Source organism: Drosophila novamexicana, unplaced genomic scaffold (genome assembly GCF_003285875.2).
Source record: "Drosophila novamexicana strain 15010-1031.04,08,12 unplaced genomic scaffold, DnovRS2.1 tig00000932-arrow-arrow-pilon, whole genome shotgun sequence".
NCBI classification, from domain to species: Eukaryota; Metazoa; Arthropoda; class Insecta; order Diptera; family Drosophilidae; genus Drosophila; species Drosophila novamexicana.
Genome location: NW_020824832.1, coordinates 2,320,958 through 2,340,816, shown reverse-complemented (window position 1 = coordinate 2,340,816; position 19,859 = coordinate 2,320,958). Strand labels below are relative to the sequence as shown.

The 19,859-nt window shown below is 37.3% G+C and overlaps 5 protein-coding genes across 8 annotated transcripts; 3 read left to right on the top strand and 2 right to left on the bottom strand.

Annotated features, from left to right (window-relative positions):
• Positions 1-2,371: 2,371 nt before the first annotated feature.
• LOC115765174 lies at positions 2,372-3,811 on the bottom strand. The gene is made up of 2 exons (XM_030708594.1): positions 3,048-3,811; positions 2,372-2,987 (listed from the first exon to the last, which is right to left on the bottom strand). Exons 1-2 carry the CDS (start codon positions 3,488-3,490, stop codon positions 2,513-2,515), a joined length of 918 nt encoding a protein of 305 aa, XP_030564454.1. The 5' UTR covers positions 3,491-3,811; the 3' UTR covers positions 2,372-2,512.
• Positions 3,812-4,534: 723 nt separating this feature from the next.
• Positions 4,535-12,631, bottom strand: LOC115765211 (katanin p80 WD40 repeat-containing subunit B1). Of its 2 annotated transcripts, none has more exons than XM_030708654.1 (10): positions 12,176-12,631; positions 11,386-11,513; positions 11,092-11,309; positions 6,793-7,134; positions 6,592-6,727; positions 5,469-6,530; positions 5,232-5,398; positions 5,067-5,156; positions 4,931-5,005; positions 4,535-4,867 (listed from the first exon to the last, which is right to left on the bottom strand). In XM_030708654.1, the coding sequence occupies exons 1-10, from the start codon at positions 12,207-12,209 to the stop codon at positions 4,633-4,635; spliced, it is 2,487 nt and encodes an 828-aa protein (XP_030564514.1). In that variant the 5' UTR covers positions 12,210-12,631; the 3' UTR covers positions 4,535-4,632. The 2 variants fall into 2 exon arrangements, with proteins under 2 accessions (XP_030564514.1, XP_030564513.1); XM_030708653.1 differs by having other exon boundaries at positions 5,232-5,401; positions 12,176-12,209.
• Positions 7,390-9,950, top strand: LOC115765212 (peroxisomal multifunctional enzyme type 2). Its single transcript, XM_030708655.1, has 3 exons — positions 7,390-7,518; positions 7,923-8,704; positions 8,768-9,950. Exons 2-3 carry the CDS (start codon positions 7,999-8,001, stop codon positions 9,850-9,852), a joined length of 1,791 nt encoding a protein of 596 aa, XP_030564515.1. The 5' UTR covers positions 7,390-7,518; positions 7,923-7,998; the 3' UTR covers positions 9,853-9,950.
• A 91-nt stretch (positions 12,632-12,722) lies between the features above and the next one.
• LOC115765213 (proteasome subunit alpha type-7-1) lies at positions 12,723-13,736 on the top strand. The gene is made up of 3 exons (XM_030708656.1): positions 12,723-12,910; positions 12,989-13,218; positions 13,286-13,736. The coding sequence occupies exons 1-3, from the start codon at positions 12,809-12,811 to the stop codon at positions 13,701-13,703; spliced, it is 750 nt and encodes a 249-aa protein (XP_030564516.1). The 5' UTR covers positions 12,723-12,808; the 3' UTR covers positions 13,704-13,736.
• An 860-nt stretch (positions 13,737-14,596) lies between these two features.
• On the top strand, positions 14,597-19,738 carry LOC115765138 (ethanolamine kinase). Of its 3 annotated transcripts, none has more exons than XM_030708537.1 (5): positions 14,597-14,676; positions 16,013-16,334; positions 18,202-18,752; positions 18,822-19,271; positions 19,354-19,738. In XM_030708537.1, exons 2-5 carry the CDS (start codon positions 16,014-16,016, stop codon positions 19,433-19,435), a joined length of 1,404 nt encoding a protein of 467 aa, XP_030564397.1. In that variant the 5' UTR covers positions 14,597-14,676; position 16,013; the 3' UTR covers positions 19,436-19,738. The 3 variants fall into 3 exon arrangements, with proteins under 3 accessions (XP_030564397.1, XP_030564398.1, XP_030564399.1); XM_030708538.1 differs by lacking the exon at positions 14,597-14,676 and adding an exon at positions 14,708-14,785; XM_030708539.1 differs by lacking the exons at positions 14,597-14,676; positions 16,013-16,334 and adding an exon at positions 16,459-16,476 and having other exon boundaries at positions 19,354-19,737.
• Positions 19,739-19,859: the final 121 nt, after the last annotated feature.

Below are 19,859 nucleotides of genomic sequence, written 5' to 3'. Positions count from 1 at the left end.
TTAGTTTTATTTTTATTTTACTGTGTTTCGCCTTTAAAATGTACAACTCATAAAATGTCACTTTAATGCGATATGATGACAGCTCACTTCAATGTGATTCAACATGCACACACATTTACAATGAGTTTAAAATATCATTTACCATGAACTTAACCATCTAGTTTGAAAAGTTTCTTTTATTGCCCTTTAAAATGATCAACTCGTGAAAGCTCACTTTAATGTGATGCTAAAATTCATAAACTTATGTATATTCGTTTATTTTTCTGCGGCACGTATTTAGCAGCTGACATGTGTCACAAAGTGGATGACATATGCGATTACATCGTTTAATTCGCACTGACAAATGTGGTGCCAAACAAAGGCACATTAATTAGGCGTACGTGTCCATGCATTACAGAAGTATTTGTTGTCCTTTTTGTTTGGTATTGGGTGCTGCGGGCTTGTCAAGCCGAGCCGAATCCTAGCATGGCCATAATGGCTCCTGTGATGCCTCAGATGGATGTGACCATGGACCACGTACATAAGCACATAATTACGAATCTTTCTTGTTCGCTTCTCTCTTTTTTTTTATTTTTGTTTCTGGGCTTTGTTTTGCAAGAGCAGCGGGAAAGTTAAATTGCAGAAATCGCAAACTTTAGTATCTCAAGCAAAAGTAATGGAATTGTGTAATTAACGAGACTCTTGGGTAAAGACTTGATGAAATGCCGCAGTTCTGGCCTTCGCCAAGAGTTATATGCCTGACTTCTATGCATGTATGTGTCTGCCTGCTTAGAAGTTGTCGCCGTCGAAAGCGTTTGCTTAAGGCTAACCTTAAGCAAACACAAACACCCCAAATTACATAGTAAGTACTTTGACCAACAATAACAAAGAGGGCGGCCGCATCGTAAAGGCAGCCCTCTTCAAAGGCGGTCATGTTCAGGACTTTGCTAAAAAGTGATTTTTACTCTATTTCATATATTTATGGAAAAACTGCGCTAAAAAAAAAAAAAACAAGCGAGTCCTCGAGAGACTTAAAGCTTCAAAATATTTATTCTAAATACCATATGCAGGTCATGCTTGTCTTTTTCTTTTGATAAGCCCTTCCAACTTCATAACATCAGTAAAAATCTAGTTTCAGACTTGTTATTTTAGCATAATTCATAAATTATAAGAGATGTGGGTTCACGTATAGAATACAAAGATTTAAACTTTAGACTTTTTAGATACCTCCCACATTCGTCTAAAATTCGGGAAAAAAAACTTTTGTTAAAGTTAGAAACTTTCGATGCATACACACATTTATATACCATATTTAAGCCCTATTTAAAAAATTAAGACCTTTTTCAGAAATTTCAAAAAGATCGGACTATAAACTCCGAAGTTAGTTAAGAATGTTTTTTCCATACAACGAGGAAGTGGTCGAGTAAGTGGGCAGGGGGGCAAAGGGTGTGCGAGCGTGTGTTTGTATGAATGTATGTATATATGTATGTATGTATGTATGTATGAATGTATGAATGTATGAATGTATGAATGTATGAATGTATGAATGTATGTATGCATGTATGTATGCATGTATGTATGTATGTATGTATGTACATATGTATGTATGTATGTATGTATGTGCGTATGCATGTATGTATGTATGTATGTGCGTATGTATGTATGTAAATATGTATGTATTATTGAAAGTATGTATGTATGTATGTATGTATGTATGTATGTACATATGTATGTATTATTGAACGCATGTATGTATGTATGTGCGTATGTATGTATTTATGTATGTATGTATGTATGTATCTATGTATGTATGTATGTATGTATGTATGTATATATGTATGTATGTATGTATGTATGTGCGTATGTATGCATGTAAGTATGTATGTATGTATGTATGTATGAGCGTATGTATGTATGTATATATGTATATATGTTTTTGTGTATGAGTGTATAGAAGATAGCTTGATAGCATGTTTGTATCAACAGCTTGGTTCAGGGTATCTGCTAGTCGGGCTCTCCCACATAAAGTTCTCTTCCTTTTTTCTTTTATTTTTCAAGCAAATTTTAAATTATTTGTAAGTCCGTTTCACTCCTTAAGCCCAGTTATATATTTGATATTTATAAATATTATATTCAGCCAATTTTTGTATACTAATTTATTTATTTGATGATGCGCAGTTCTTGTTAGAATTTGAAACAAAAATTGTTTTTAAATATAAAGTTCATTAAAAAGTACAAAAAAATTAGCTTTTGAATTACAAACTGTAATCTCGATTATCTTAGGAATTGTTTAAATATGCTAATATACTCAATATTTGGAGTAAGAAAAAATATATAAAATGAAATGAATTAAAAAAAAATATATTAAAATGTGCGCTATACATATACGTTCTTTTCTGCGCACAATATTAAGCTTAGGTAAGCCCGAAATACTTATTGCAAAAAAAAAAGTTCTTAATGTAAAGTGAAGAAAAATATTGTAAAACGCATTGAACAAAATCCGGATATATAGAAGCATAAGCATCAAGTTGAACTAAAACATTTGCTTATAGTTGGTTGAATTGTCAGCTCGTGGCAGGCTTTTCAATTTCTTCTTATTCTGTTTATACGACACGGGCTGGGCAACCAGAGCTGCGGCCCCATTTCGATCTGTACGGCTGACGCCCAAGTCGTAGGGGGTACGCACTATTTCGGGCAGGTGTGCATAGTAGACGACTCTCTCATGACGGGGCGAGACCAGCTGTTGCGGCAGCTTGGCTGAGGCATATTTGTTGCTGTAGGAGTCGAGAACTGGCGGAATTGGAAGTGCGTCGTCAAGGTAGCCACGTCGGGACTTCAGGTAGTCTCTTGGTGGCGGCGGGTCCAGCTGGCGATCCGGGTACATGAGATAGGGTTCAGGATATTGCGGCACACGGGGACTGTAGCTGTCATAGGGATCAAAGCGCTGCCGATGCACGTACATGTCCTCAAAGTATTGCGGGTAGGCGCGATGGTACTGCTCATCAAATCTGCAGCATGTCCAGAATCAGCGACAGGACATATTACCCATTGTTTGAGCTGCAACTCACCTGTCATAGCGCCTAATATAGGGATCATACGACCTGGATGGGTACATGGCAAGCGACTTGCCCGAGTATTGACCATACCAGGGCAACGGCTTGGCGGCCATTTCATCGGCCGGTCGACGGAAATATGCCAAATTCTGTTCTCCGCCAGGTACACGAATCGCTGATGAGGCACTCAAGTCGTTGTCACCTGGAGAATTGTCATTTATGCGCCTGCCGGGCGTATAGTAATCATAGTCACTGTATCTGGCCAAGGGTTTGCCTACTCTCAGCTGCTTTCCGGCTGCTCCGTGCTCCAGTGAATCCGTTGCCTCCACATCAATAATGCCGTCCACGTTCTCAAGCTCTCCATTCCGATTGGCAGGATCGTAGCCAGGCTCCGCGTAAGCACCAGCTTTTACCAGCATATGCACTGAGCATAATAATGCCAAAGTCCTTAGTTGCATTTCGTGCTGCACTCCGAACCGAAGCCAACTGAATGCGCTGATTGGCAAAACTGGACTGATCCCAATGAGACTACAGTTTAATAGATGAAGCCACGCAAATGGTAACAATGATCCGGCGACATGGTAAGTTTAACTTCAAAGGGCAATTGTTTTTTTTACAGCCGTTTGAATGTTTTTTCGTTTTTCGCTACGGTTTTTTTTTTCTATTCTCTTTTTTGGTTCTATGAGGCCATTCTATTGGAACTGTGAAGCGCAAGAGTGCACAATTCGATTCAAGCAGCAAACTTGGGATTTAAATACCCTCTATAAACCTGTTCGATTAATAAGGTAATATTGTCACGTAGATAAGTTTGATTACGTTTTCATATCCCCTTGTCAACTAAATGGCAACGCCGCCTCCATAAACCTAAAACAAGCTGGCAGTTTGTAAGTTGGCAACAGTGCAAGTTTAGCTTCATGTTAAGATCTTAGCAAATATTTGCAATGATGATAGAACATAGCACTATCTAGTTTGATTAGATATAAATGCATAAAGTCGTAATTTCCACAATTAATCAATCAACATCAATCAATCAATTTACTGTTCTTAAGATTAATACCGTTAAGAGAACCTGAAACATTTCTATTATATATAAAGAGCATACTCGAGTCGAAACTTCTAGTTAGGTAATAGGCGCGCCACCTGCAATTGACAACAATTTGTACATATTTACACACGCCACGCACAGTAGAAAAACACAAAATGCATTCGTTTGCCCATTCAGAACTTCAAAGATCACACAATAGTAGCTCGAACTTGTCCATGCCACGGTCTGTTGGCCGCGACCTGGGCTACATCAAAAACCATTCAATTGATGCACTTTTCCATTTGCATATATGGTATAAAATCAGGAGGTTTGTACTGGCCAATATAACGGAGTTTTTTTTGGATAGACATTGAACTGTAGTTCGATACCACATCGAGAAAGTACACACAAAAGATTATTATGAAATATGTATTACAAATATATATTTTCTTTTAATTTAAATTATGAAGTCTTACATTTAAAAGTTTTATAAATTAGTTTCAATAACAAATTAATATATAGTAAACAAATCATTTGTAATGCTGGACAATTTGTAACTAAACACGCATAAATAGTTTAAAAAGTAATCATCTTTTGTAACTGTGACAGCGATGACCCAAAGTGAACAGATTCGGGAAGATTTTTTATTTGCATCAGCCACCCTTGGCATTCTAAGCACTTTCTCTGACGATCCTCGCGTGTAACATCCACGCCCAATCCATTGGCAGCCCAAGAATCAAGATTTTCCTGAATTGTTGGCAAGAAGTGTGATAGTATGATACGCAACGTATCGCAGGCTCTGGTAAAATGACTGCAATAAAAATAAATATTTATTTATTAATTATCAATCAGATTTAACTCGACGTTGACATACAATTTGTGTTGACTTTGCAAGAGTTCATAGAGTTCGGGTAGCACAAATGTGCAAAAGTCCAGATTTAACGACGATCTAAATTGATAAAAAGTATGCATTGTAAACGTAATATTATAAAATGATAGACATGACTTACGGCTTTTCAAGAATCGCCCCTAGCAGATCTATAAAAATTGATCGTCCCGCCGATTTAGCTAGCCTCAGTGCACTAAGAACATCGTTGACGCTAAAAAAAAAAAAACAACAAATTAAAGTTTAGTCAAATAAAAAAGAGATTAAATGAACTGTTAAGAATTCATACCGTGTAGAGTTACGAAGCAAATCAAGACTGGCTTGCCGATTGCTTAACTCCTGAAGTACTGCTTCATGTGATCTTGAGAGTATATCAAAATCATAGTGCTCATCTATGAAATTACGATTCAGATTCTTGCCTGAGGTAGGTATCAAATCCGGACGATAGTTCATTGGCTGCTGTAATGATTCGAATATTCAAAAATATAAATGTTTAATTAATTGACATGCATATATGCACACCCACCTGTGAATGTTTCTCCTGAACCTTTGGTTGATGCGTGGTACGCATGTCTAGAGTCGTACGTGACCTCATTGGGGGCTTGGTAATGATCTCTACATTTATATTTTTCTGCTGCGCGTTCTCTTTGTAAAACTGACTCTGTGATCCCATGGTCCTCTTGTTTTTGTTAACAACAGTTGAGGAAGTTGACTTTTTGAGTACCATATTATCGTCCAGCTTATGCAATTCCATTGAACTAACTGAGGAAGCTTGGCCAAGCTTATTGTTACCAAATATTGCCGTCGATGTCTGTTTGGTATTGCTTATTGCTGTATTTCTTTTGTGCAGAGTTGTTGACGTCTTTTTAATTGATTTCGATGAGGCATTTATTGTTGATGCAGGTACTGTCTTGTAGGTGCTGGCCGTATAATTCAAGTTTTGATTGACCGGAAAATCTTCGGCCATTTCATAATTATCATAGTTATTAAGAATCGGGGGATTGCTGTCATTTGGATTATATTCGACATCGTGCACATTTAGGCTATCGCCTTTCTCAATTGTGTATATGTTATATTCGTCTGCTACGTGCAATGAACTTGGTCCATTAATATTTAATAAACGGCTGGAACCCATATCCATGCCATAACTATAATTAGTTTCTATGTTAAATGGTATATTATCTGGCACTCGCGCAAACTTGTTATGCTTCAACGAGGCATCAGTGCCCGCATTGTATATGGGCTCGATTGATGAGCCAATTGGCTGTGGTAGATGGTGCAATGACGACATTGGCGATGATTCAATCTGTTCCAATGCCGCCTCATTAACAACTTCCAGACTTAGGTTTGGTGACGACAGCTCATCATAAGTTTGACTCTTATTGTCTTCATGCTCTTCCTCAACTTTGGCCGGTTTTGATCCACCCAGTGATATTCTAAACTTTTGATTTCCACGTGAAAAGCTTTTTCGATTTGTTGAGTTATGTTTAAAATTGGGCTGAGCATTTGCCGGTTGATAGAAAGGTATCACACAATCAAGGCTAACTGTATTAATTGACACAGTATCAATTTCATGGCAGCCACAAATCTGAAAAGTTAGTAGATATAAATTAATGAATGTGTAAAGTATTTGACTGGCGCAAACATACAATCTTGTTTTTAATAACTTTCATATCATCCAATGAGGCCCAAGTACTTTTAATGTGATCTAATTCACGATCTGGTTCCCAGCCAATCACAGATATTCCCGAAGCGCTTCCCACAAATAGGCACTCTCCATTCTCACTGTGCACGTAAATAAAATAAGCGATTAATTCAATTATATATAAGTATATTGCTAACAACCTTACCTAAATGTAATGCATCTGATAGCTTGTCCATAGAAATGAGTTGTATGGGAAACAAGCTGCTGATGCTCCAGGTCGTAGATGGACACTGTTCCATCAACTCGGCCCGCTGCCAGTAAAAATTCAAAGGGATGAAATTGAATACAAGTGATGGCTGTTACGGGTGGCTCTGCCATAAACTCCATTATTTGTTTGCTTTTGCGTATATCCCAAATTAAGATTGATCCTTCCAGGCCAGCAGAAGCAATCCAAAGTCCATCAGGTGAAAATTTAACCGAATTTACATGAGATATGTGTCCCTTGCAAACTTTGATGCACTTATTTTCATTTTGAACATCCCAAAGTCTAAAATGAATATTAAAATACATTTATTAATAGTTTTACAATTGATAAAATATTATGCGCAAGAAATAAAAATACATTTAAAAAATAACGATTTGTATTCTAAACTGGCGCTCTATCAATATCGATATATGCTTAGTGAGAACACTGCCGCATCGTTTGCGATAGGTTCGATAAGTATAAAAAAAATACCATCATTGCAAATAAGGGCTGCCATTCAGTCGCTTTAAACAATCTGGCAACATTATTATTGTTGTCAACTTCAGTCCATAATCCAGTTTATGTTTTCATTTCTTTTTCAATTTGCTTATCATCCGTGAAAACTGCCCTTTGTACCGGCGATACAAATATAATCTTTAACTTTAAGAAGCAACTCATCTGGTAAAGGTAAATTATTTGCACATTAGGCATAACTGGTGTAAGTTTTGCGTGCAATTTTTGCAATTTAAATAGATGTGAACATACGCACTTAATATAAAGCCGTAATTATCGGCATTCAGAAATGTTGTTTGATTGTGTGTGCCCATTGGACTTGGATCAAACATTCAACATATTCAGTCTATACGTAATCCAACTTTTGTTAAAGAGAGAAGTACATATACAAAAGAAGAAATGTTTTAATGCATATAGGCATACCTTTGTATATATGTATGCATGTGTGTGTGCGCATATATGTGTGCACTAATCAAATGCTGATATCATATCAAGGGAACAAATTGCTATTATTTTCTGTATTTGAGGTTGAAAGTTCGTCGACAATTGAGAGTTAAGCAACAGTTTTTCATTCATAGGCGCCTCACAGCACGATTGGCAGTTGGTTGAACCGGATTGTACAGAACGAGTTTATACAACAAGTCTATATAGAAAATGTCTTCGGCAGCGAAATTGCGTTTTGATGGTCGTGTGGCCGTTGTGACCGGCGCCGGAGCTGGACTTGGACGGGAGTATGCACTGTTGCTGGCATCGCGCGGTGCCAAAGTGGTGGTCAATGATCTGGGTGGCAGCCATGTGGGCGAAGGCGCCTCTCAGCGTGCCGCCGATGTGGTTGTCGAGGAAATCCGCAAGAACGGCGGCGAGGCTGTGGCCGACTACAATTCGGTAATTGATGGTGCAAAGGTCATCGATACGGCCATCAAGGCATTCGGACGTGTGGACATACTTATTAACAATGCTGGCATATTGCGTGACCGCAGCATTGTGAAGACATCGGATCAGGACTGGGATCTGGTAAACGATGTGCATCTGAAGGGAAGCTTCAAATGTACACAAGCCGCCTTCCCACACATGAAGGCGCAGAACTTTGGACGCATTATAATGACCTCGTCCAATTCGGGCATCTATGGCAACTTTGGACAGGCCAATTACTCGGCAGCCAAAATGGGACTGGTTGGACTTGCCAACACGGTTGCCATTGAGGGCCAAAAGAATAACATTCACTGCAATGTAATCATTCCCACAGCAGCCAGTCGCATGACCGAGGGCATTTTGCCCGACATACTCTTTAACGAGCTGAAGCCCAGCCTTATTGCGCCCGTTGTTGTCTACTTATGCCACGAGTCTTGTGAGGACAATGGTGCGTATTTTGAGTATTTTTTTTGATAATATATTCCCTGCTAATCTGTGACTGACCAAATAGGCAGCTATATCGAAAGTGCCGCCGGCTGGGCAACCAAGGTACATACGGTGCGTGGCAAGGGATCTGTGGTGCGACCATCTCTAGAGGAACCAGTTACAGTCGAGTATGTGCAAAGTGCATGGAGTAAGGTGACGGACATGTCGGAGGCGAAACACTTGAATGCTATTGCGGAGGCATCCGGCTCCCTGCTGGAGGTGCTCGAGAACCTGAAATCCGGCGACAAGGATGCTGTCGAGGATAGTTTCACGTTCGGCAACAGGGAGCTGATTCTGTATGCTCTGGGAATCGGTGCCTCAACCAAAAACGGCAATGACATGCGCTTCTTGTATGAGAACGATGCCGACTTTTCACCAATCCCATCGTTCTTTGTGCTGCCCGGTTTGATGGTTACCATGTCCAGCTCTTTGGTAAGCAACGCGCTGCCCAATAGCGGTGCAGACCTGAGCAACATCTTGCACGGTGAACAGTATTTGGAAATTGTTGACGATCTGCCCACCAGTGGCAAACTGCTGACCAAGGGCAAAGTATTCGACGTTATGGACAAGGGTTCCGGTGCTGTGGTTGTGACTAGCTGTGAGTCTTTCGATGAGAACGGCCGCCTTTTGGTTAAGAACCAAAGCGCCATCTTTGTTGTTGGCGCTGGCAAGTTTGGTGGCAAAAAGGTGCCCATTGCCGGCGTCGTGCCTCTGGCTGCTGCCCCCAGCCGTGCGCCCGACTCATCGATTCAGTACAAGACCAGTGAGGATCAAGCTGCGCTATATAGGCTCTCCGGTGATCTGAACCCATTGCATATCGATCCCAACTTCGCTCGCTTGTCTGGTTTCAAAACACCCATATTGCATGGACTCTGCTCCCTGGGATATTCGGTTAGGGCCGTGCTGAGCAAATACGCCAACAACAACAGCGCCCTATTCAAGGCAGTAAAAGTGCGCTTCTCGGGCCCAGTTCTGCCCGGACAAACGCTCAAGATTGATATGTGGAAGGAAGGTGCACGCATTCATTTCCGCACCCTAATTGTTGAGACTGGCAAAGAGGTCATTTCGGGCGCCTATGTCGACTTGAAGGACTCTAAGGCTAAATTGTAAATACGATTTCAGCTTGAAAAGTTAAATCTTATTAAGAAAATGAAAACACTATGAACTACATTTATAGCAAAAATATAACAACATAACCAGGCGGTGGTCAAAAATATTGCAATATAAATTTATTAATATGTTAAAATTGTTTGTCCATTTGTTTTTTTAATAAATGACTTTTGTATACTACTTTCATATAAATTTGATTTAAATGAACATTTTTTGGACTTTGTACAAATTACAAAGCAAACAAAAAAAATAAGTAGAAGCGAAGTTGAGTAGAAAATTAAAAGGAAAATAAATCTTCAGTGAAATTCAAACATATTACAATATATATATACAAAAAGTATGAATAGCAGATAAGAACTGATTAAGAGTCCGATATTCATGCCAAAGTATATTTTAAACAAGAAAGATCTCAGCCCGATGATTAAATGCAGTCATATACATCAGATTTGGTATATATCCGACAAAGGTGCTTTCATATTAAAAAAACCCCATATACTTTCGACCAAGTGTTAAAATACAAGTCATATATAATATAGATATATAGCTATAGCAGCAAAGCGACAGACTTGTGATAGGATAACTTAAACATTGAGAGATGTATTTGCATAGAAGCCGACGGATAGACGGATTAAGCATATTATGGGATCAAAAATTCCCCACAGCTGCAATATACCCTTATGTGCACATGTTCAGTTAGTGCAGGGCAATCAAAACCACCTCAAATCTTGGCTAAAATAAAGCAAATGGAATGACGCATGCAGCTGATACATACGGCCCCGACAAAGATTTAGTTGGAGTGTTTGATGTATGAGAGGGAGGCGGCAGTACTTCTGCCGTCCCATTTTAAACCATAGACTAGAGCTCAAGTGACGCGCACTTCTTAGGCTGTACATTACTAAACCATATTCAGCAAAAGGTTTCAGGTTTGATAAATCGTTCTTGCGGGGTGCCATGGTTAATTAGTAATTGATTGTGTAATTGCAAAAGCCGTTTAGAATAAAAACTGTGTGGGACATAAATAACATTTGATACAAGAATAGAATGAAATTATGCCAAAAGTAATACGATCTCTGTTTAAATATGTATGGTGTATAGGCTTTGCTTTGCTTCGAGTTTCAGTCAATTAGAGTTGCGACACAATTGAGTGCCCACTTATCGAAAGAACATATATTATAATGGACTTTATATAAACAATAACTTAATATTATCCATACGGTGGAAATGGTTGTGTGCACTTACCTAACAGTTGTGTCATTGCTACCAGACACCACATATTCTCCAGACGGATTAAAATCCAATGATCGCACACTTTTCATGTGGCCGTTCAATGTTGAATAGATCTTTTGGGCATTCAGATCCCATCTGCGTATGATGCCAATATCATCAGCCGAATATACAAAGTTATCCTTATACGCAAAGCGCACGCATTCAATCGAACGATTGTGGCCCGTCAGAGACTGTTGTTGTTGTTGTTTGGAAAATTGTCGATTAGTTTTTGCATATTGTTATTATTCTTTTGCTAAGCATACAAACCATGAAACACTCGTCTTGGCCAATAGCCCACAGATTAACATTGCGATCTTCTCCTCCAGTGACCAGCACTCGTCCCGTCTCGCCCAAATCAAGGCTTGTGACTTTGCCATCGTGTGCCTTTATGTCGTCTGTGCGCATAGAAAGCAATGTTAAGTGTATGAAAAATATATATTTATCATGGGTTATCATTTTTAGTCGGACTAAAAGGTGTGAGACTGGAATTAGAAGGGGCTCTCCTTGGCGGAGTCTTCAAAAAAACGTCCGATTTCCTTACTATTTACTTTTGAATAATGCTAAATAAGCATTACAATTGTTACCTCTACATATATATTTTTAAACTAAATTAAATGAACATATGCAATATCAATATCGCGGAATGCAACAGCATGGGCTACAAATACGGTACGCGCTAATGTTCCTGCTGTTATGGCTATGCTATTTGGGAAGCTGTTTATGTTAATATACAATTCTAGTCTGTTTATGTTATCTGTTTATGGTAGTTGTTGTCGTGACCTCATCTTAACCTAACTCCAATACGGGTCCATGTACGCACGCACAATTTACACACGCACACACACACACACACACACGTGTGCACATGTGTAACTCTACAGCTCCTTACAAGGGCTGCATCCCACATGCACTTATTTGCATTTTATTTGCCAAAACAGGCTGAACATAGCTCACGCACACACACACACACACGGAACAGTCATACAGATGTATGTATGGATGTCGCCTAGTAAGTATGAGAACTACTTTCATAGAGGCAAAATTCTATTTTACTTACAGATCTTTGCTATTAGATTTCTCGGCAGCGCCATTTCCAATTAAATTGCCGTTATAGATGTATGTTTATGTTGACAGCGATTTTATGTGCTTTAAGTGGCAATATTGTAAATATTTTATTTTATTTTGTCGCAGGTGTGATAATTTTTGGTTTGAGTTAAGTCGGATCAGCTGTCCGCTATCTCTTTAATGTGAGTCTCTAATACTATTTTATTGACAAATACAAAAAATCATAAACGTATTTGAACGGACGTTACAATCCGTTTTACATGATTAACACGGTAATATTATTATACAACCGTCACATAGAATAACGATAAATCAGACAATATTTGTAGACAAAACAAATGCACATTATATATATGGATTACCAGGGCTGGTATATCAATTCTTTGGCTCATATTACGTTGCCACCTAGTTTTTCATAGCGATATTTAATACAAATTTTATAAAAATACCCAAAGTATCATGGAGTGCTATCGATATTATATCGCGTATGACAACTCTGCGGTCCCATCAGGCATTCCTCAAAAAAGCATCATCATTGCCTTGTCAAAAAATTTGCCGACTGCATTATTTTGGATAGCTTAATATAGTCGCTTTGCTTTACGCGAATAATAAAAACTAATTAAGGATGTCTTCACGTTACGATCGTGCTGTTACTATTTTCTCGCCCGATGGTCACTTACTTCAAGTTGAATATGCTCAGGAAGCGGTTCGCAAAGGTTCCACAGCGGTAAGTGCCCCATTTGTTATGTTTTAGTATGAGTCTAGATTTACCCATGTGTGCACACTAATTCATATATTTATAAAGGTTGGTGTCCGTGGCGGCAACTGTGTCGTCTTGGGCGTTGAGAAAAAATCAGTAGCCAAGCTGCAGGAAGACCGCACAGTTCGTAAAATTTGCGTACTCGACCATCACGTTGTAATGGCTTTTGCGGGCCTGACTGCGGATGCTCGCATCCTTATAAATCGTGCCCAGGTGGAATGCCAGAGTCATCGTCTGAATGTTGAGGATCCAGTGACCCTTGAATATATAACAAGGTAAATAAAATCAGATCTCAACCATATTTGAGGTTGGTTAATTACAAGAAATGCCCAACTTTTGCAGATATATTGCACAGCTGAAACAAAAGTACACTCAGAGCAATGGACGTCGTCCATTTGGCATATCGTGCCTTATTGGAGGCTTTGACGCTGATGGCTCACCTCATTTATTCCAAACCGAGCCATCTGGCATATTCTATGAGTACAAAGCCAATGCCACCGGGCGTTCAGCAAAAACGGTACGCGAATTCTTTGAAAAACAGTACCGCGAAGAGGAAGTTAGCACTGAACGTGGTGCTGTGAAGCTGGCCATTCGCGCACTGCTCGAAGTTGCCCAATCCGGTCAAAATAACTTGGAGGTGGCCATTATGGAAAATGGCAAGCCTCTGAAAATGCTAGATCGCAAAGTTATTTTAGAATATGTGGACATCATTGAAAAGGAAAAGGAGGAGGAACTTGAAAAGAAGAAACAGAAAAAGTAATGCCAATGCCATTTTAATTAGATGGGGAATTTGCACTGCGTTATTCTTTAAAAAAATCGTCTTTTTAATTTCATATTTTTATAAAATTGAAAAGCTGTACAATGGAAAACAAAAACATTTTAAAGATATGTATAAAATACATGGTCAACAAAACAAAAACGCAGCTTTAAATTTAATGATTATGATACAAATGGTCGGTTCTGTGTGGTGGGTGCTAACCAAAAATAAAATTACCTAAAAACACTGGTTACTGTATAAGACAAATTATTTGTAAATTTGGCCTTGTCAATTGGGGATTGTGCTCATTAATTGAACTATATTAATTCTAAGGGAGTATTAATAACATATATGTAGTTATTAATACGAATAGAATAAAACAATTTGTTTTTGGGTTACGTTAATAAAGGATAAAGTATATACATAGTATAGATAAAGTATATACATAAATGTTTCCAAACTATAAGCAGGCATTTATTTGTCAGACATAAATCTAAGGATATATTGATATAAATTTTAAAATTGAATGTGGAAGTGTTAACAGCGGCGATATTTGGGGAGCGATAACAAAGCTTTATGTGTAAGTTGATTCGATACGCACATATTTACCCATCCCTAATATGAACAAGTACTATTAAACACTGACAGCAACAGTGCTGGAAATTGCACGCCTAAGTTCATATGAGAATTTTGCTTAGTTTACTACTACCACTGTCCGGAGTCGGAAGTTCTGTCAGAAAATAGCGAAAACAAAAGAAAAAACAACAAATTAAAATTGTATAAAGCGAGCGAATACCGAGAACGAAAATATTAACACATCTGCTGTTATACGACAAAAACGCCAGCATTGTTTCGCTTTTCATTCCCTTGCCTGTCATTCCGAACCAAGCAACGCCATCAGACTAAAATCAATAATTTAGTTGTGTGGTTTTCGCGGCTTTTTGCGTTTTCTTTAAAAAACAATCAATACCCGAAGGTAACGTGTGTAGTAAAAAAAAAAGTAAAAAAAAAAAAAAAAAAAAAAAAAAAAAAAAAAAACAATTCACCTCAGTGTGCGTTTGCATTCGTTGACGCTTGACATATTGGTACACAATTTATTTATTTATCTTATATATTTTTCTTCTGTTTTATTAATCTTGCATACATAATATACATAACACACGTATTAACATTGCAAACAAGATAATTTGGTATCCTGCAACCCAGCACTTAACACGACGTTAAAAGCTGTCCAACAAAGAACCACGTACTATTTATGAAATGTACACACACACACGGTGCATGCATATCTATGTATGTGTGTACATACATACAGATCTGTTGAAATATACATATGTATGTATTTATGTATGTAAATACATGCATACATACACACATCAACTTTAAAGTTTGCATTTGTGTTTCCGCCTATTAGAGAATGCGTGAACCAGAAAACTGAAATAAAATCTAAAATATGTAGATACAAAATGTACATAAACACTTACATATGTATATGATGTAAATGTGTAGATATATATTTTAATTGTAAATTGTAAAAACTTTTTAATATGCAATTGATTTTAATTTTAACACATGCCTACATTCATATAATATATGATGATTCTTTTTATTGCACCTAATTATGTATATATGTACATACTGACGTTCTAATCTTATCTTGGGCATAAGTAGTCCGCCACGTTTGGAAAAGGCCTATCCCCTTATCTCTGTATCTGCTCGAGTCACTGAAACTATCTCCAATATGCACGTACAGACACAGTTTTGGAAGAATTCCATAGAGATATGTACCTATGTATGTATTTGTATATCAAAATCTGAGATGCCTCATCTTACAACTTTTTTGAGAAGCAAATGCGTATTACTCACCCTCTTATCCTACTGTCCCATAGCTCAAGATCTTGTATGAGGGATATACGGAGCTGAAATAACTGGATCAGAGAACTCAGAACATTTGAAAACTCTGTTAAAAACCTGAGCTGAGACCGAACATTTCAATAAATGTTTTTTAAGAATACTTGTAAATATATATTGTAATCATTAAATTGATCATATTTTTCATTCCAATAATAATAATAATAGAAAATTTAAGAATTTTTGAAAAATATTTTTCAAAAATAAACTGTAGGATATTTGCATTCTTATTGAAAGATTCCTCTTTCCCGTCGCGTACACTCGGCCTGCCGATGTGGGTTACTTCCTCTTGTTTTTTGTTTTTTTTTTTCTATTGTTTTTTTTTTTTTTTTTTGGTTGTATGTATGTATGTATGTGTTGACCCGACCTGACACTCTCGTATTTCACATGTAATACAATAGAATGGGCACAGAAACCAAGAGCAACAGTTACACAGGACAGATTTCAACAAGTGGCGGCAACCCTAAAGTGATGAAAGATTCTTTATCTTTAGTTCGTCAAACGGTCAAACAGCAATCGAACCAAATAAATTTGAATTCGAATTCATATTCAAGCGAACAGAACGCGGGTGATATACGACCAAAGCAGGAGGATAATACAGCAAAAGACGTGATTGTACCATTTGTTCCGATATTTGTTGAAGAGGCTGATGTTATTCAAGGTGCTAAGGATATATTGAAAGTAATTCGACCGAATTGGGACCTCAATCACGTTGACTTTAAGGTAATGTAAACTAAATTTAACTAAGCTTTATAAAACCAGCAACAAACATCAATGTGTCCATTTTCTACTTTTGCAAGATATCCATATCCGAAACATTGTTGTTATCAGTACATCTTCTTATCCAAATTGATGTGCGCCTATGGTAAATACACTGGGCATTCATAAGTTTAAAAAAAAAAAAAACTAAAAAAAAACCATAGTATGTATATACCTAGTATATAGTATACCCAAATCGATATACATATATATAGATATAGATAATTTGTCAAAAAATAAGGAAAAGGTTTGTGTCTGAATGCATAACACGAGAATCCAATTAGATATTTACTCGTTAAATCTCGACTCAATAACAACTTGTACTCATATAATTATAAAGCTATATACTATATATAATATATAAATTCACCGACCCCTCGTCAGTACTGCCAATAATGCAGCTTTGTTTTTGTTGATAGAAGCTAATTCAATGTTAATGGAAATATGCAGGGTCATTGCACAACCTCTTAATGACGAAGTGTGTGTGCGTGTGTGTGCGTGTGTGTGCGTGTGTGCGTGTGTGTTGTGTTGTGGGTTTTAATATTAAGGCGTGACACCTCGGGCATTGCTAAAGCGATTGCAGTTCTCGAGACGTGGGACTGTCAACTATTTAATATATAAAATAACAAAAACAATTAACTCAAATACGTTTTGGTGCTTGGTGTAAGGGCAGTCAAGTATTTTAAGTATTATTATCGAAGCGGCAAAACCAGTTTTAACTATTATTGAAAAGGGTGCTAATACCAGCTGTACCTATTTGTACATTCAATTATTGGCAATTAGCTAAAATACGTATACGTATAGATCGTGTATACGCGTGTAAATATTATACATACAGGAACTGGTTCATTTGCTTTAATGATAATGATCTCTTCACATACATACCTACATACCTACATATGTACATACATGCATACATACCTACATCATGCATACAAATGCGTGAATACAAGTCGTGCTTAGCGCTAACGCGAATTCACTTGAATCAAAAGAATTTTGTTGTATTTTCAAAATATACCGTTCGGCCGAGGCTTATCAGAACTATTACGCCTGGACCCCCGGAGTACTGGGTGCGGCGTGCATATGTATGTTTCGTACTCGTGTCTGCTCATAAGTATAGTTTTAATGAGCACATGTTTGTTCGTATCATTGAGGGCTTTACGGTTTACGAACTGGCATTCCAAATGTCACAAAGTTTATCACTTTTAATTACCAACACACACACATGTTGCTGTGTGTGTGTGTGCGTGTGTGTGTGTGTGTGTTTAAATCTGTGCAAAATATTTTGTAGAATTAGTAACTATGCTGATTGTGTTCGCTGATTAATCAAATATTACGAATTCAACTTTGGGTGTAAACAACTTTAAACGTTGCAGCCAAGAGTTCTTGACTAGAAAATACCCTGTACACACACACACACACGCACACATGCATGAAACGCAAACAAATACAAACAAAGCACATAAACTCGTTATTTGATTAACTGTGGTATTTATTATCAGATCGTAAAGAAATTAACAAGTCTGATAGATAGCAAGCTTTTTTTTATATATATAAGTAAGATTATAAGCTTGTCAAATCGCTTTATAAGATTACAAGGAATGCAATGAAAACATTGAGCTAGCATGTGATATATGTATATATATGTATATATGGATCACATTCCTTATGAAAGGTTTCAGTTTCGCATTTGTAGAACTATATAATACCCATTAGCTTGGGTGAAAGAAAAAAAAAACCCCCCTTTTACTAACTTCATTTCAAAGCTATCTCAATATACATATTTTCGATGACAATAATTGTTTAATTTTTGCTTACCTTCGTTTTTCAGAAATTTACAGATGGCATAACAAATAAGCTAGTCGGCTGCTTTCACAATAGTTCCAAATTCGGCAATGATAATGACGACTCCTATCTATCAATTAGCAATGCGCAGAGAATATTGCCGGTACAATCTGAGGATCCAGTTATCCTTCAAGAGGAATTTACAACGATTGATACTGAGACAACGGACCGTTTACCTGTACAATACTCCGATAACGTAGTCCTCGTTCGGGTATATGGTAATAAAACGGACCTATTGATCGATCGGAAAGCTGAAACGCAAAATTTTCAATTACTGCACACGTACGGCTTGGCGCCATCGCTCTATGCAACCTTCAAAAATGGCCTCGTTTACGAATACGTACCTGGTATCACCTTAAATACAGAAAGTGTGCTATGCCCAGATATTTGGCCATTGGTTGCTCGTCGTATGGCCGAAATGCATCGTGTGGTAAGAAAGAATGGAGATGCCAAACCATTGCCAATGATATGGAAAAAAACGCAAAGCTTTCTTGATTTAGTACCTGAACGATTTAGTGATGCTGATAAACACAAAAGGTAAACTACTTCCAGAATGTCTACTCGATGTGATTCACAAACATGGGATGGTATGGTGTTTAATTGCAGAGTGAATGGAACATTTTTACCTATTGGACGACTACGTGAAGAGTTTAATAACTTGTACAAATACTTGGAGGCATTAAAGAGTCCAATTGTTTTCTCACATAACGACCTACTATTGGGAAATGTTGTCTATACGAAATCAAAGAACGCTGTCAACTTTATCGACTACGAGTACGCTGATTACAATTTTCAAGCCTTTGATATTGGTAATCATTTTGCGGAAATGTGTGGCGTCGATGAGGTTGACTATACCCGATATCCGAAACGGGAATTCCAACTGGAGTGGCTGCGTGTTTACCTTGAGAATTATCTGCAACGGAATAACATCCAAAACGATGATGTTGAACATCTATTTGTCCAAGTGAATCAATTCGCATTGGCAGCACACATTTTCTGGACAGTTTGGTCTCTATTACAAGCTGAGCATTCCACTATTGACTTTGATTATGTTGGGTGCGTATCATACAGATATACCATATATATTTATATATATATATATAACAACAATAGGTAACTGGACTTTTTCTATTTTCAGCTATGCATTTCTTCGGTACAATGAATACTTGGCTCGCAAGGAGGAATTCTTATCATTGACTGCATCGAAGAACAATAAATGATTTTTTCCCAGAAATTTGCAAATAAATGAAACGAAATACACAATTTTGTGACCCCCCAGTGATGTACTTATATATGTATATATACATATATGTATAAACTATGGCTAGCATTGATATATGTACAATATACATAGTATATATACATTCGTATCTGTATACATATGTATATAAAATGTGTTCACAAAATATCCTTAAATTAGTGCCGCGTCCATACCAGCCGTAGTCTATGCATATATATATAATGAATTTGTATATGTTCTTTAATTTGTATATTGATATTTTGTAGTCATAAATAAATAAACATAAATATTTAGTTTTCATATCGTTGCATCTACCGACACATGCTGTCATTTTTCCAAGTATATATAAGTATAAGTATATATTGCACATTATATCATATGTAACTCAAATCCATTTCTTTGTT

What these genes read in the sequence shown, in the direction of transcription:
- LOC115765212 (XM_030708655.1), top strand. Translation starts at nt 7,999, where the DNA reads ATGTCTTCGGCAGCGAAATTGCGTTTTGATGGTCGTGTGGCCGTTGTG. An exon ending in CGAGTCTTGTGAGGACAATG is followed by an intron (nt 8,705 to 8,767) that starts GTGCGTATTTTG and finishes CTGACCAAATAG; the next exon opens with GCAGCTATATCGAAAGTGCC.
- LOC115765211 (XM_030708653.1), bottom strand. Translation starts at nt 12,209, where the DNA reads ATGGCGCTGCCGAGAAATCTAATAGCAAAGATCT. An exon ending in AAATCTAATAGCAAAGATCT is followed by an intron (nt 11,514 to 12,175) that starts GTAAGTAAAATA and finishes CTATGCGCACAG; the next exon opens with ACGACATAAAGGCACACGAT. An exon ending in TTCAGGAGAAACATTCACAG is followed by an intron (nt 5,402 to 5,468) that starts GTGGGTGTGCAT and finishes GAATCATTACAG; the next exon opens with CAGCCAATGAACTATCGTCC.
- LOC115765138 (XM_030708537.1), top strand. Translation starts at nt 16,014, where the DNA reads ATGGGCACAGAAACCAAGAGCAACAGTTACACAGGACAGATTTCAACA. An exon ending in TCAATCACGTTGACTTTAAG is followed by an intron (nt 16,335 to 18,201) that starts GTAATGTAAACT and finishes TTCGTTTTTCAG; the next exon opens with AAATTTACAGATGGCATAAC. An exon ending in GATGCTGATAAACACAAAAG is followed by an intron (nt 18,753 to 18,821) that starts GTAAACTACTTC and finishes GTTTAATTGCAG; the next exon opens with AGTGAATGGAACATTTTTAC.
- LOC115765174 (XM_030708594.1), bottom strand. Translation starts at nt 3,490, where the DNA reads ATGCAACTAAGGACTTTGGCATTATTATGCTCAGTGCATATGCTGGTA. An exon ending in TATATTAGGCGCTATGACAG is followed by an intron (nt 2,988 to 3,047) that starts GTGAGTTGCAGC and finishes GACATGCTGCAG; the next exon opens with ATTTGATGAGCAGTACCATC.
- LOC115765213 (XM_030708656.1), top strand. Translation starts at nt 12,809, where the DNA reads ATGTCTTCACGTTACGATCGTGCTGTTACTATTTTCTCGCCCGATGGT. An exon ending in TTCGCAAAGGTTCCACAGCG is followed by an intron (nt 12,911 to 12,988) that starts GTAAGTGCCCCA and finishes ATATTTATAAAG; the next exon opens with GTTGGTGTCCGTGGCGGCAA. An exon ending in ACCCTTGAATATATAACAAG is followed by an intron (nt 13,219 to 13,285) that starts GTAAATAAAATC and finishes CAACTTTTGCAG; the next exon opens with ATATATTGCACAGCTGAAAC.